Source organism: Zonotrichia leucophrys, chromosome 8, assembly GCF_028769735.1.
Source record: "Zonotrichia leucophrys gambelii isolate GWCS_2022_RI chromosome 8, RI_Zleu_2.0, whole genome shotgun sequence".
In the NCBI taxonomy this organism is placed as follows: domain Eukaryota; kingdom Metazoa; phylum Chordata; class Aves; order Passeriformes; family Passerellidae; genus Zonotrichia; species Zonotrichia leucophrys.
The window spans coordinates 7600917-7615748 of NC_088178.1; the positions used below are offsets into that span (position 1 = coordinate 7600917).

The 14832-nt window shown below is 43.3% G+C and overlaps 1 protein-coding gene, 1 long non-coding RNA gene and 7 other non-coding genes across 10 annotated transcripts; 1 reads left to right on the top strand and 8 right to left on the bottom strand.

Moving 5' to 3' along the window:
• The first annotated feature begins 4550 nt into the window (after positions 1-4550).
• Positions 4551-9600, top strand: HEBP2 (heme binding protein 2). The gene is made up of 5 exons (XM_064720024.1): positions 4551-4749; positions 6482-6566; positions 6665-6800; positions 6915-7080; positions 7632-9600. The coding sequence occupies exons 2-5, from the start codon at positions 6492-6494 to the stop codon at positions 7804-7806; spliced, it is 552 nt and encodes a 183-aa protein (XP_064576094.1). The 5' UTR covers positions 4551-4749; positions 6482-6491; the 3' UTR covers positions 7807-9600.
• LOC135451121 (uncharacterized) lies at positions 8731-14824 on the bottom strand. 2 transcript variants are annotated; one of them, XR_010441222.1, is made up of 10 exons: positions 14686-14824; positions 13474-13520; positions 12922-12964; positions 12609-12657; positions 12201-12233; positions 11736-11828; positions 11124-11148; positions 10640-10687; positions 9899-9944; positions 8731-9286 (listed from the first exon to the last, which is right to left on the bottom strand). It is a non-coding gene; the product is annotated as an uncharacterized LOC135451121 (long non-coding RNA). The 2 variants fall into 2 exon arrangements; XR_010441221.1 differs by lacking the exon at positions 14686-14824 and adding an exon at positions 14612-14663.
• On the bottom strand, positions 9128-9202 carry LOC135451387 (small nucleolar RNA SNORD47). The gene has a single exon (XR_010441302.1). It is a non-coding gene; the product is annotated as a small nucleolar RNA SNORD47 (small nucleolar RNA).
• LOC135451381 (small nucleolar RNA SNORD79) lies at positions 10009-10084 on the bottom strand. The gene has a single exon (XR_010441296.1). It is a non-coding gene; the product is annotated as a small nucleolar RNA SNORD79 (small nucleolar RNA).
• Positions 12062-12146, bottom strand: LOC135451390 (small nucleolar RNA snR60/Z15/Z230/Z193/J17). The gene has a single exon (XR_010441305.1). It is a non-coding gene; the product is annotated as a small nucleolar RNA snR60/Z15/Z230/Z193/J17 (small nucleolar RNA).
• Positions 12316-12388, bottom strand: LOC135451393 (small nucleolar RNA SNORD77). The gene has a single exon (XR_010441308.1). It is a non-coding gene; the product is annotated as a small nucleolar RNA SNORD77 (small nucleolar RNA).
• On the bottom strand, positions 12726-12807 carry LOC135451380 (small nucleolar RNA SNORD24). The gene has a single exon (XR_010441295.1). It is a non-coding gene; the product is annotated as a small nucleolar RNA SNORD24 (small nucleolar RNA).
• On the bottom strand, positions 13036-13102 carry LOC135451394 (small nucleolar RNA SNORD75). The gene has a single exon (XR_010441309.1). It is a non-coding gene; the product is annotated as a small nucleolar RNA SNORD75 (small nucleolar RNA).
• LOC135451389 (small nucleolar RNA SNORD74) lies at positions 13848-13926 on the bottom strand. The gene has a single exon (XR_010441304.1). It is a non-coding gene; the product is annotated as a small nucleolar RNA SNORD74 (small nucleolar RNA).
• Positions 14825-14832: the final 8 nt, after the last annotated feature.

Here is a 14832-nt window from a genome sequence, read left to right on the forward strand (position 1 = left end):
TCTCTTAAATACCATCATGGCTGGCTGGTATTCAGAAGTACATCATTTGTGGAGCTGATGTGATGTCATTATGTATGTATGCATGTATGCATGCATGCATGTATGTATGTATGTACCTAGCTACCTCCATTTACTCTGCTCTCAATCTAATGTGCAAAAAATCAAAATAAATACTGACCTCCTGGATATTAAATTTTAAGTTATTAAGTTTGCTTTTGATTCTACTTGAAAACATGCCAGTTTAACTGTTCTAGAGTTAAGCATAACCTGGAGGATTTTCCTAACTTAGCATTTTCTTCACTGTCTTACACAGATATTCCCTGACAGGGAGTCAGAACTATAGGCTCTTCAAAGTCCCATCCAACACAAACAGTTCTGTGATTCTCTGATTCAGGTTGCTGTGTCTGTCACATAAAAGATGTTTTAACATGCCAAGTTATTAATTTTTTAGATGTTAAAGTGCTTTCCCATTAGCAGTCAACAAGAGCATAATCCAATTTATGTCTCTGGAAATAGAAGCAACTATCAAGGGTGCACTAGAGCAGAAGTGACCACTGGCAACCAAGAGAGGATCAGGGATGTTCCTGTTGAAGGAAGGCTCACCTCTGAACACAGCCAACAGTGCCACCTGCTGCAGAGTGCAGCACGGGCTCGTTCTGGGAACACGCAGGAAGAGAGAGCAGGTTCTTGGAAGGATCCATCTCTGAAGGCTTTACTCCCATCATCTAAAGAACAGAAGCACCCATCAAAACCCCACACCCACTACCAATATCCCCACTGTTAGATGAGGGAAGAGTTCTGATATGAACCACACTCATGCCAGTAAGATGAGGAAGAAGCTCAGGCAATAAACCCTCAGTTCCAGTTACCTCTTCATGCCTTTTTGGAAGTGGAAGTGATTTTAAGGGGAGTATTTCCTTCAACATATTAATCCATACTCTCTGTGTTTCCGTCCAGGCAGCTGTTGCCTCTTCAGAGCTGTGTTTGCAAATAAGGTGTATTCTGTCACAGTTTAGGCTTAAGTCCTTTCTAAACCATTTAAAAAAGCAAAACCAGCAACGCAATAAATTTGTGTCAAGACTTTTTTTCCAGCAAGCACTGTTACCTCTTTCCCTTTATGAGAAATTCCTGTCTTGAAGATAAAAATTTACCTTTTTCATGCTCTTGTTTCTGAAAAGAATCTGTCAATAACAGAATGGGGATTAATCTGTAGGGGAAGATGAATTAATTTCCTCTCAGCAATCAGAGAGGACTGGAAGATTCTGTGGATCTAGGCAACTTCTTTCACTGGCTAAAGTTTGCTGAGACAATTGCCTGTGGAGTTTAGTTTCTAACTAGATCCCAGAACAGATACATATTAAAAATAAACCTTGTTGTACAAATAAATCAGTGATTAAAGTAGTATATAAAGCTGAAATAGCTTCTCTCTGGGTTCCATGCAGAGAAGACAGGTTGATTTAGGATTGTTTTTCATGGCTGCTGGAAGCAAGGATTCATTTAAGATTAATTCTCCAAACCTGGAATGGTCTCAAAATGTGAGCTTCAGCAGAGACATCTTGGAAAATGCCAAGTCAGGAGTGCTCTGGAGTGGTGTTTGGTGTAGGAAAATTTTTATTTGGTCAAGAGCAGCCAGTTCCATGTGTTCTCTGATGAAGTGAGCACAGAATCACTCATTCAGCAAGATTTAGGTAACACTGTCACTGAGTAAGCAGGAAGATGCAGTAGTTTCACATCACTTGTGACAAACTAGCTGGAATCAGGCATAAATATGGACAAAATCCACACACACATTTCCAGAGAGCAGATGACTTTAGGCTGAAGGTGAATCCAATGGTAACAAATTCCCCTGTTGATATAAAATGCGTAGGAAAGAGGACACTCTTTCCTCACCTCACTGGAGTTATGGCATGGATTTCCTTTCCACAATTCCTAAGGATAATAAGGAACCTCCTCGGAACAGTACTACAGTACATTCAGCTGCTTCTTTAGAAGATGGTGTGTTTCTGCTTGTTCATTTTCCATGCTGAGAGTGAGAATATAAAATGGAGGCTTTCTTTAGAGCAAGGAGGTAAGAGGCTTGTTTTGGGAGATGAATTTGCAGTAAACCACAGTTCATCTAACAGCATATAAGGACACTTCTACTGCCCTGGACAGTAAACACAGTAACATCACATGCTCATCTTCCTTTGCTGTGAAGTGACATTTCTGCACTATCAGATGAGCATATGTTTACTAAAGTAAAGGCCATTTATATGTGGAGAGACTCAGTTCTTTTGAATTAAAATAATTGTCAAAGATTCTCTGACAGGCTCAAGCAGCAATGCAAAACTGCTTGGAGCTTTGTGTTGAGACCACTTGATAAAATATGTTGAGTGGCCACACATCCCTGTCTGCCCCTTACATCCCCATTCTTCACATCACACTACAGAGTTGTCAGCCACAAGAACATGACTCAGAGTTATCATTAACCCCACTGCAACAACACACTTCTCCTGGGTTCCTCCAGTCCTGACACAATTAGGTCAGTGGAAAAGATTCCTACTTGTGCACACAGTCTGTGCTTGCCTCTAGGGATAAGGGTAACTTAGAACACAACTGCATCAATGTGACAGCAGCAGTTGTAGTGCTGCCACACAGCAGATGGAAGCAGTTTGCTGTGGAGAATGTTGCTCAAGGTCTTGTTACAGAGAGGAAAAGTGGAAATCACAAGTGATCATATCACAGGTTTGTCCTTGTCCAATCAATGCTATTATTTAAGTACCAGTTCATTACAGTGCTCCTGCCCAGATGAAGACAGTAAAATTAAGGTACAAACCACATACCTTTATCTGCTTGTGCCCTCATCTCTGCTCCTTAAGGCAAGGGAACAGAAAAACATTGCTTTGTTAGCTGTTCTAGAAAATGCCAGCCAAGTCCCAGACACATATTTATGACATTACACAGAGGTCAAAAGTCACAGAGCCTTTGGGACTTAATGGCTGCTGTTACTTGGATTTTCCTCTCATTGGAGGTACTAGTGAGAATGTATGCCAGGTTGCACCATAATCTCATCCCCATTCTCTAAGTTTTGGAATGCATATAAACAGAATACATGTCCCCATGCCTGCCCTACTGTCTCATGCAGCTGTTGACATGTTCTCTCAATGTTTATGTGTGAAAAACAAGAGTGCTGGAAAACAACCCTTTGGGAAAACACTGGGGATTGTTCTCCAGCCTGGGGGTGCTCCACCAGGAACAGTCAACTCTTTGTCAGGGACGTCAGCTGGACACACAAACTCACTGGGGGTTTGTTCTGGGCCTCTCTGCTTCAGAAACCAAATGAGAATCCACTCTGGGCTTGCCTTTATCTACAGAGTTATTGCCCCCTTTCCAAGATAATATTTCTCAGTGCTCACCATTGGTGCAAATTTGTGGAGATTTGCCAAACTATTGTTGCTGGGAATTGTTTTTCCTATCTGGAGGAGTTAAAAAACATATCCATCCCTGGGGTGACAGGGTAAGGTGACAGCTCACCTTACCCCAGCCCATGACTTTGCATGCCTATGGCTCCTGAGTAAAGACCAAGCAGCTTCTCCTCCTCCAAACACCCTCCTGCTGTTCCTGTTTGACCCAAGCAGAGCAGGTAAAATGGAGAAATATTTTACTCCATAAAATAAAAAGCACAAAGCATGCAGAGAAGTGGTTACACATTTCAACCTGTTTGAATAAACTCCAGTAGCAAATAACTGTACACCCCCTTCTTCTGTGGCTCTGGAGAGATTTGTGGCTTTAAAGCTAAATTCACAATCGCTTTTTGGCATGGTTTCACTTCCCTTTTCAGAACAGGAGCGTATCACACAGCATCCTGATGAAGTTCTCAGCAAGCAAAGAGAGTTTCCTGTTAAAAAGTCATTCCCAGCTATTGATGTAAAATGTCCCAGAGAGCTCAGCTGAATTTGGCTGCAAGGAATTTGCACAAACCATGACAAACTGAGAGGTGTTCTCAGAACACAAACTGTGCAGTTTAATCTGCCCTATTGTGCTGGTACCAAACTCTGTCTGGAGCTGCAGCTGGCTAAATGAAGAGCCCAGCCTCGCTGTGTGTATTATAAGCAGGACAGGATTTCACAATAGCTTTGTATAACCCCTTTGTGCAGATATCCAAGGGCTAAGAGGGCTGATTAACCTCAAATGCCGCTCAGAACAGCCAGCCATCAGAGAACACTGTCTGTCTTTCATAACATGCCAGCAAAAATCTCGTGAGGATGGTCTCAGCAGAGTGTGCAGCCAGATTTCTACCTACCCTTCACCCCTGTGGTAAAAAGGAAAAGCTGGCATTCTGTATAGCACCACTCTCCCATAATCCAAGTCAGGTGGGGGGGAGAGCCACATTATTTATGTGAAATCCTTTCTCCCAAAGCACAAAACCTGCCACTGACCCTGTCATAAGTGGGCACACAGCCATGGCAAACAGGGGAAGTTACACAAGGGTGCAAAACTGTTTATGGAGCCAGATCACACACTAGTCCCAGTGTTGCCTTGTGGATAGTAGGTGGGGCCTTTGGCATTTGCGTGGGGGCTCTCCAATGAGACCCAGAGCAGGACAAGGCTCCAGCCTTCTGGTTTTCATAACAGGAGCCCCCTCCAGTAGGGTTGAGGCATGGGAGGAGCTTGCCCAAACTCAAATAAACACTGACATGCAGCATCTTATGAAGATGTGCAGCCTCCACAGGACACACTGCAACAGCTGGAAGGACAAGCACTGAAACTGTAAGTATGTCTACCTTCTCCACTTCCTTAATAGCACTAGTAGTCTGTGGCATGTTCTGCCTGCACTTACTTGTGCTAGCAGTGTAACCTGCAGTAGTCCCTTGGGCCCATGCATTAACAGCTGCAGAAAATAAACTGAACACCCTATAGACATATTTATATGAATAGATGGACATTTCAAAGTTCAGCTTTCCTGTACATCTAAAAAAATTCAACTGTATCTAGAGGATTCTTCTGCTTGTCTCTCCCATCCTAAAGCACTGTTTTATGTAATTAAAAAAAATATTTCTAACATGCAGTCACTGACAGTACTGGCCATAAAGTTACAAAATGCAGAGCTGTGAGGTTTACCCAGTAGCTACAGAAAGGTTAAGTTGAGAAGCAGCTGGAATTAGCCAGTAAAGAGAAACCAGCTAGTTCAGTAGCTAATACAAGTGTGAAGCAGCAGCACTGTCTTTAAAGTGGCAATAAATGGTTGGAGGAAGTTTCAGTGTAATGGTTCATATTTGCTTCTAATGATAAGGATTCCTGCTTTATGATGCTTTGTTGATTTGTAAACACCATGGATGAAGTCTATTAATGAGTACAAGTGTGCAGCAGTCCCTGGTGACCATCATTCTGGTCAGGTCTGCTGGAGATGATGCACCTTCAGGCTGGGACAGGGAAGGGAAAACACCTGCCTTTATCAGCAGCAGCTGTGTCCAGCTGTTTGATTCTGACCTTCCCTTCATCTGTGGTGACAGCTGAAGGTGCTGCTGGAAAAACTTCAACAATGAAGTGGCTCCACATATTATTTATTTTACAGACTCTAAAGGAACGCAGTACCACCAGGCTTTGTGGCCTTTTATGGTGTGTTTTAACAAAAATTTTTCAACCTCATATCCCAGGAACTCTTTGTAGCCACCTCTAGGCAGGGTACCGAAGGGGATTAACAGAATTCAACAGCAGTCCAGGTATTGCAAGAAGATGTAACAGCCAAGAAAGTGGTTAAATAGCACAAGAGAGTTGATACTGACAATTCAGATAATTACTGAATTATGTGCTCTTTGCAACATGATGGGTGAAGGACATTGCAATGTAACACAAGGCAGAGACTATCAGAACGTATATTATACACTACAATCTGCCTGGTTAACAACAGAAATCATACATGGAGGTCATTAAAATCTCAGCATTTTACCAGATCTGATTATTTAAACACTGGTTTTGAGTATTTTCACTCACTTTGTCTGGGACAGTGTTTTTAAGTTTTCACCTTTTTTCCTCCCATGTGAAGGCTATAAAGGAAAAGTTACTTATTCAGAAATGTAGAAAATTGCATTTATCCACAGGACTTTGAGGCTAAAAGCCTTTAAGAAAGCCATCACCTATCATGAGAGGCCAACTAAAGTTAAAGCACAATCAACACCAGCTAACCTACCAAACCATTACAGCTTTTTTGTCTAGGAGCATACAGTCTGAAGTCCTTTTGACTCAGATTTCCACAAAACTCCCACTTGCAGGATCTCACTTTGCTGTCAGGAAATACCTTTCTGTCACAGAGAAGCAAGGGCAGCGCATCCTGAAAGAACACCTCCTCCAGTAGCAGTAGTTTCTTGGTCCTGGTGCTCTGTTCCTGCAGGACTCAATGGTTTTCAGCCTTTTTCAGGCCTTCCACCAGCTCAGCAACAACTGAAAAGCCCTAGTGCCATATTAATTTAAGAGATACCAATGAACTGTGTCTGCCTTCCAGCTCTGGCAAGATGATCAAGTCCTTCAAGCAAACATTTCTGTCCCTGGACCTGCAGTCCCCTCGCTGGAGCTCAGCAGAGGCAATGGTAACTGCAACAATACTTGTGTACTGATTTGGAAAAAGTAGCTCCTAATCTCTGTCATCACCCAGCTCATGGTGGCTGTGCCTTTTGCTGCCTTTCAGGCCAAGGACTATGAACTGCGTCAGTACGAGACAGCCAAGTGGGTCAGCACGGTCATCAGGGGGGAAAGCCAGAAGGAAGCAATGCGCCAGGGCTTCTGGAAACTCTTCCACTACCTCCAGGGAAAGAATGAAAAAGGTAGGACAAGCTGGTTTTCAATGAAAATAATTACAAGTAGTTAATGAACACAAATAATGAACAATAGAGGGGCTGGGAGATGCAGCTTAGACATCTGGTTTTCCTTTCCTCTAGAAATGAAGATTGATATGACTGTGCCAGTGACCTGCCTGGTGAAATCAGGCTGCACAGACTTCAAGATCTCTTTCTTTGTGCCATTTGAACACCAGGACTGTCCCCCCCAGCCCACTGACTCCGATGTGTTCATTGAGGAACGGAAGGCAGCAGCTCTCTTTGTCCGGTGAGCAGAACAGCACAGCTGACACCACGAGAACCCGGGCAGTACCTGCCCTCATTCAAGTGCAGGCTACACTTGCTTAAGACATGATTAAATATGGATAGACCCTGCTGTTCAGTTTTAATTGCTAAAACCCAGCCCTTAGGCAATCTTATGCTTGGGTGTCTTAGCATAAAGACAAGTGACCAAGTTGTGAAACATTGTTTTAGAAGGCACTTGAAAATTGCATTGAGTTTCATAGAGATGCAGCCTCCAGAATAATCTTCTGAAGACAGTTTGTTTTACAGATTATCTAAACCACTCTCCCAGCTCTTTATTTGTAGTCCTGAACTGCCACAGAATACATAGGGCAGCTGGTACTTAGGTGCTTGTTTAAAGTGTTACCTTAAAAAACAAGGACCCATGCTGCTTGACTGCTAGTTTGGCATGGGTAACTACTAACTACAACCTGCAGCACAAGTGCTCGAACTTGCTTTGTAAGTCTGAGTAATCTGTCTGTGAAAATAAAGCCAGGGCCTTGAGCCAAAACATCTCCCTTTTCTAACTTTTACCAGGTCCTTTGGTGGATTTGCCTCCCCAGAGAAGTATGCTGAGGAAGCTGATGCCTTGGCCAGAACCTTAAGAAACAGAGGCCAACCATTCCACGAAGACTTCTTTTATACTGCAGGCTATGACAGTCCCTTCAAGCTCTTCAACAGGCATAATGAAGTGTGGTATTTTAAAAAGTAACACAATGGGAGAATATTAAGTGGCTACTAACCAGCTCTGGATGAAAACAAACCTTATTATTGGCTTTTTAGTGCAGAAGAGTTTTAGTTCACATGTGGACACTGTCCAAATATATTTTCTCTAGGATGAAGTACTTTTCTGGATAAAAACATTTTAAAATGTAATTCAAAATCATACCAGATGGAGTGGGTGGGAAACATAACAAATTTACTCCTCCTATTGAAAGATTTTAAGCCCCACTAATAATGTGAAAATAATCCTGCTGAATTTCAAGTATGTAGTTTATTTCTCATTAGAAGTGCTACAGCAGTAGTTGAAGTGTTATGGAAAGGGAGTTCTTCATAACTGACTTTTCTCTCATTGACATCACCCCTGAGACCAGGGAGGAATTTAACTGAATTTTTCAGAAAAGCAAGCTTCCCTTAAGGAGCATTAGAAAGCAGAAACATAATGGCAGGCCTTAGTGATTTTTAAACAGTAACTGTTTTTAATTAGCATTATGAAAATCTCCCACCTCACCAACTTTTCCCCCCTAAAGACCAAGTGTTGTGCTGTTTAAATCCACAACACTTGGAAAAGGGTTACCAAGTCCAAGCTGTACACTTGTTCTGAGAAGATCTGCACCTGAACAAGGAATACCAGGATTACTGGCAGACTACTACTTTAGTAGCAAATATACAAGTTTAGCTCTCTCCTTAAAACACTTGAAAGAAATACTCATTAACTTATTTAGCTTTCTCAAAAATATGGTGACTTGCAGCCTGCACACCAGCAGTATTTGACACCTCAGTTAAGACACTTGCAGGACTAGCATCTAGCCCTTTTTAGTCCCTGCTCTAAATTAAGCATTTTGAATTTAAATATAGCAGCCTGAGGTACTTTGCATCAAGCTGTTCCAGCCAGAAATGAGGTCACAACACCAGGTAGAGTTTACAGATTTTTATTCACTCCAATCAACATCAGGCAAACATTACCAGTGAGGTAAAAACACATTGGCTTTTTTAATGCTGTTCATGCAAGTGTAACCCATTCATCCAATCTTCCACCTATTAAGACAGACAGAAGAACCATTATAAGGTACCAAACCAGCACAACACACTTGATGGGAACATCTCAGACCTTAGGATTTCATCTCTGTTCAGTGAGAGAGTTCAAGCTAAGGTTATCATCACTTGTTCCAACAAATACATTATTACTGCTCTTACACTCACCTTCTCAATTCTTCATATGCTAGTTTCAGAGCTGCCTCTCCACCTAAATCAAGAAAACACAGTTAGCATATGCAGCAGCACAACTGCTAAAAGCTCCAAAACAGTTTTGTAACCTCAGACAGAAGTGGAACGGAAAGGGTGATATCACAGGAACTCATTTGGCAGAATCAATTTCATCAGTGGCTACAAATATTTCCAGAAGTTTTTAGTACAATTCACCTGTTCTGTGGACTTACCCAGTGAGGCCGCAGACACAGCACAGTCCCTTCCTGAGGAAGAAAGAAATACTTTCAGAATAACAGACAGCAGCACTAAATGCAAAGTTTATCTATTTATTTCTATTCACTAAACTTTTACCTAAAAGGAAACTGACTTTTAGTTGGGTATCTCAAATTCAATTTACAACACCCAAAGAGGATACACACAGCTTACAAATGCTAACTTAACTGGAAATACAGAATTCTTAACATTGGAAGAATCAGGGAAAGTAAAAAGCTACTAATTTGATTTGTGACACTGCCTCTCTGAACAATGTTGTATTTCATTATTTTAAGTACCTAAAATACAAGTCCCATGGCTTCAATTTTTAAAGTGTTTGGAGTGTTCCACTTTGTTTGAAAACAAGTTTGTACAGCAATAATCTAGAACTTGAGCTACATTTGAGTAGAGCCAATATAAAGATTACTAGTAACAACTCTGCAAAGTGACAGCCACAGACAATGTTTTTATTTCAATTCCAGAGTGCAGTGTTACATTAGTGCCCAGAGAACAGCCAGAAAAACCAGGTATCTTAAAGGACTAATTTTAGGCACCACTATTTAGGCATTGAGCACAAAGACAATACTGCAGGAATTATTAAATCCCATGTATTCTACACTTACCTCAGGCATATTTATCTTGGCTCTCAAACTCCATGCAAGCATCACCCTGTAAAGAAGGGAAATTGTACTAGCACACCTTTGGCAGTGGTTTGAACAAGTGTCAATGTGGGTACTGTTTCAGCACAAGAGTTCTCCTCAGCCTCTTTCAGAGAGATTCCCATTGTTTAGAATTCATCACAAACAGTACATGCCAAGAGTAGCTTAATGGTTTATCTTTGTGACAAACCCTTTAAAGGGGGATCTGACCTCAGCCCCAACCACATCTTCATTCACATCACCAGAAGAGCTCTGATCTAGCCATTGAGATAAACAATTTAACACCTAAGCATTCAAGATCAGTGCCACTCCCTGAAACTGCCTATTCAATTTAAACAGCAAGAAGTTTAGTAGCAGGTACTGCTATTGTCCTGCATTTATTTAGCCCAGAATGTGTGGCAACCTGGTAGCACAGAGCTTTTCTCATTGAGTAGGAATTCAAGAAGTCCATACCAGTTACACATTTAAAATGGTCACCACTATTTTTTTTTAGTTACACTAAGCAGTAATTTTGAGATATGCAGCACCTTGGGGGAGTGAATCCTGCAGGCTGCTGGAAAATCCAGCTTTTTTACCTGAAAAGGTAATAAACTCAAGAACCCTGCTTAATGCTGCAGCCAGCCCTGTAACACCCAGGATCTAGTAAATTCCTCATTCCCTGTATCACACAGTTCTGACAGTCACACTCATGTGTTTCTAACTTACTTTTGCTGGCAGCACTCTCAGCTCCATCACTTCCCAGCTCCATCACACCTGGATCAAAGCAAACCATTAGCACAGTACAGAAACAAGCACAGAAGGAAAAACCCAAGTCAGGTGCCTGCAGTCAGATAGAGCTAATTACAGACCTCCATGATTGAAGTCAAGGCAGTCACATCTCATCACACAGGCAGCTCACACTGTCAGCCCTGTGCAGCCCTGCTAGGCTGCTTATGGGCAAGAGGGCAAACACTTAAATAGTGCCATCAGAGCAAATTCAAGAGGAGCTCACTGTGATAGTTTAGTGCACACCAGCCTGTCAAGACTGGGCTCCAGCCAGCAGCTCCCCTTTAAAAGATCCTCTTGTTTTGGCTGAGATGCATGCCACAGCCAATGGGCCCCATGCCCCCTAGCTGACAAGCAGTTAAAAACTTAACTTATGGGCCTATGTTGAAATTCCAACATTTAGGAAGTAAAAAAAAGTACTTACCTCAAAATGAGAAACATTTGCAAGCCTGCAAAGAAAAATCTGCTATTAGCCGAGGTCCAGCAGGAAGTTACAGTATTAAGAACAGCTTGAGTGAACTACTGTATCAGGGTTTGATTGATTCCTCCTCATGGGGATCAGAGACCTGATTCAACATCATTTACAGTAGGCTGCAACACTCCTATCTCCCCCTTGTGAAGGCAGGTTGTAATAAAGCCATTTCCCAGCACTCTTCAATACTGAGATGTTCATTCCTCACCTCACCAATGCTGAAATTGCAGGAAGGAGCAAACCTTGCAACTGCAGAGTTCAGTGATGTGAGGTTTGTGTAACCAAGCTGGGCATGTGAAGGGTAACTATTCTGGACACTGAAGTCACAGTAACATAGCATTCACCATTTAGTTTCAACAGGAAAATTCTAGAGATCATTAACACCACAATTACTTGATGCTTTTACTGTGAAATACAGGAAGCTAAAAGCACACTTACAGTACTAATTTTTGCCTCTCACTTTTTAAGAAGAAAACGAATTTGCAAGCATCTCTAAAAGCAAACTCTCAAATGCAGCACAGACAAAAGTAGCATCCATGTAAAAAATGAATTTTAAGTAATCACCTTTAATTAGGAAGGCCTTGTCTTCACCAACATCAGTAACAGGTGAAATGGTTTCTCACACAAAAGGCATGGGGCCCATCTGTCAAGGGTAGCCTGCAAAGCAACAAGAAACTTTTAGAACCTGGAGCACCAACACCTGATTAACCTTATTCTGCTATGTTTTGTGCTTGACTTCACAACCACATCCTACTCTTTCTATTATTCATCTTACTACTTTTTTATTGTTTAACCTACTTACTAGTCTCCTGAGATAAATGTAGAGAAAAACCAAAAGTGTATCCCCTTCAGCTTCCCACATGATTTGTCTGAACTTGCCTAAGCTACAGAGGCTGCATCAGAAATTGGCGAAAGACAGGAACTGTGATCATCACAGGTCATCTGCTGAACTATGCACTCATCACACAGCAGCCTTTGCACACAGCAGGGATTAAATGAGTTCTCAGATGTCAGCAGCGCAGTACTTACCTTGTGACAGCTTATAGTTCAATCTCCCAGTGCCTGCAAGAACAGAAAACAAAGTCAGATCCCTTCACCCTTTGTGCCCAAAGCCCACAGCCCCTGCTGGGAGATCCCAAGAGCCAGATACATCAGATAGGGGCGAAGCACTTGTTCATCACAGGATATTCTGCTGAACTATGCAGTCATCACTGTATCTGCTCTGCAACCACAGCACCAAGCAATCCCCTCTTGGGACTGCTGTGACAAGGACATTTCCCCAATTAAAAAAGAAATATTTACAAGTTTGAATACTAGCAAGTATAGATGGCTCCTGGTCTTAGTGGAAATGAACCATAAAACACATGCCATCCTTCTTACTGCAGTGTTTGAACAGCTCTGTGGAAGAAACCACAACAGGAAGTACGTATTTCTTACCAGGGGATGATGTTTCTTCTGCATCCCTCTGAAGTGCAGGGTTCAAATCCTAGAAGTAAAACACTTGTCAACAGTCTGTTCAGCAGTCAAAACATCGAGGGGAATTTGAAGCTGCTGTGCCTCAGAAAACTTTTATGGTGGTAAAAGTGTTCATCACTCTCTTGGTCAAGAGTAGCAAATAAGTGTCATCACTGTGGCACCAGAGGGAGAGCTTTACTCAAGGAATTCAGCTGACAGCATCAGAGCAGCAGATGCTGTCTAGACAAACACTAAGCATAACTTTAAATTAAATTTTTAAGAATAATTTTTTTACCTTGGAAAGAAGTAGTATTAGGTCTCCACATTTGGGGACGGATCTGAAAGAGATAAAAGAGTTAGATGGAGATGTTTGCAGAACTAGGGATCTTCTCTGGCAACCACATTGGAAAGCCTCAGCATGGAGTTTTCAGAAATCACTTCTGTCCACTACTCTTATACTGAAACCATCACAGGCTTTGGGATTTACTCAGTATCAATCCCCATAGTTAACAATTTTCTACAACGTACTCCAGTTTTCCCAAAACATTATTTACAGCTGTGAACAAAGAAACAGCAGTAAGGAAAAAAGGCCCTGGGGGTACTCTTGCACTCTGCTTACAGAATGAGCAGTAGCTCATCAACAGGAGCCTCATAAACATTCTCCAGGACAAGTAAACAGGTGACTTTTCCCAGCAGAGAAGTGAGGCCTGCCCGAGACACTGCAGGCAAGGCCTGAATTACAACTCTGACACTGCAATTCCCTGATACAGCAGTACCCCAGTCTAGCTGGTGTACACAAACCCAACATCTGTTAATTTTAACTCTGTATTTCAGAAGCAATATTTACCTGCACTGAAGCCACAGGAAGGAAGAACATAGCTGATACATGTAGAACTGAAAACAAGAAATCATATTAGTTTTTCTTTATCCAAAAATGATGCAATATTCACAAATATTACTTTGAAAAATCCAAGCAACACCCAAAATACTTTGAGTCTTATGATTTCCCCTGATGCAATCTAAATGTTGGCTCTTTAAAGGACTGAGGTCACAAAAGATAATTGCTATTTTAGTATTTTTAAGCAGGATGGGATCATTAAGCTACTTCGTTTCCTACAAAAGCAATTCTGGTGTATTATCACTGGGGCAGGCATGAACTCTGGCTGCTTCAAAGGCCCAGTGGTGTCCAGCCTTCCCGGATAAGGCCATCAGAACTATCCCATGCCCAGCTCAGATATGTTGGCATTCATCACCCTCTCAGATGTCCCTACCAACATAGTTCTCATCACGTGCTGAGCATATAGAAGCGAAGTGAGCCACTTCTCTTCAAATGTGCTGAGTCAGGACCCACAAGGACCACAGAGTTTAACTCTCAGACTCGCACAGGCCAAGAGTCACCGATGTGCCTGAGAGCACCCTGCCAATGTTTCCCAAAGCCCAGCAGGGCCGGGGCTGTAAAGGGAGCCCTTAACCCGCCCTTAACCCTCCTACATGCAAACACATCCCAGCTGTACGGGACCCTGAATCCTTCCATAACGCTACCGCTGCTCTTTGCACAACTTTCCCATTTATCTGCAAAAACAAGCTCCTTAGAGCCCAGCTCAGTTAAAAAACCCAAATCCACAAAAAGCGGAGACCTATCGCTTGTGTTTGCAGCAAACACGTGATCCCGCCATATTGCACGGCCCCATCCCATGCACAGCAGCCTGGTAGGCCAGAGCCCGGAACTCAACGCCTGAGGCCTTGCACTGCCCCGGTATTCCCCCAAACCCGTGTGGGCTCCACAGGGCCTCCCTTGTGCATGCCCAGGGCCGCCATGAGGCGGAGGTCCCGGCGGTCTAGGCCGCGACCAGGCCCGGCCGCGCAATCCACCTCAATCCTCCTTCGCCACCTCCCATCCGCGCCCAGGCCGCACTCGCGGAGCTCCTTGGCCGCCCCCCGGAGCGGCACCGGCGCACCCCGAGCGCGGAATCGCCCCCACTCACCGGCAGGGCCCCAGAGGGACACGGAACCCTCATGGCCGCGGGAGCGGAAAAGGGAGAACAGTCGGAGGACGTACCTTATATAGCACAGGTCACGTGGTGCGGCCGCGGCCACACCCAGCGGGGCGCGGCCCACGGGCAGGGGCGGGCCGGGGGCGTACGGTCCGCACGGCGTTTCCTTCCGGGGCGCGGCCCGCGCTGGCGCGTTTCGGTTCCGGGCCGGC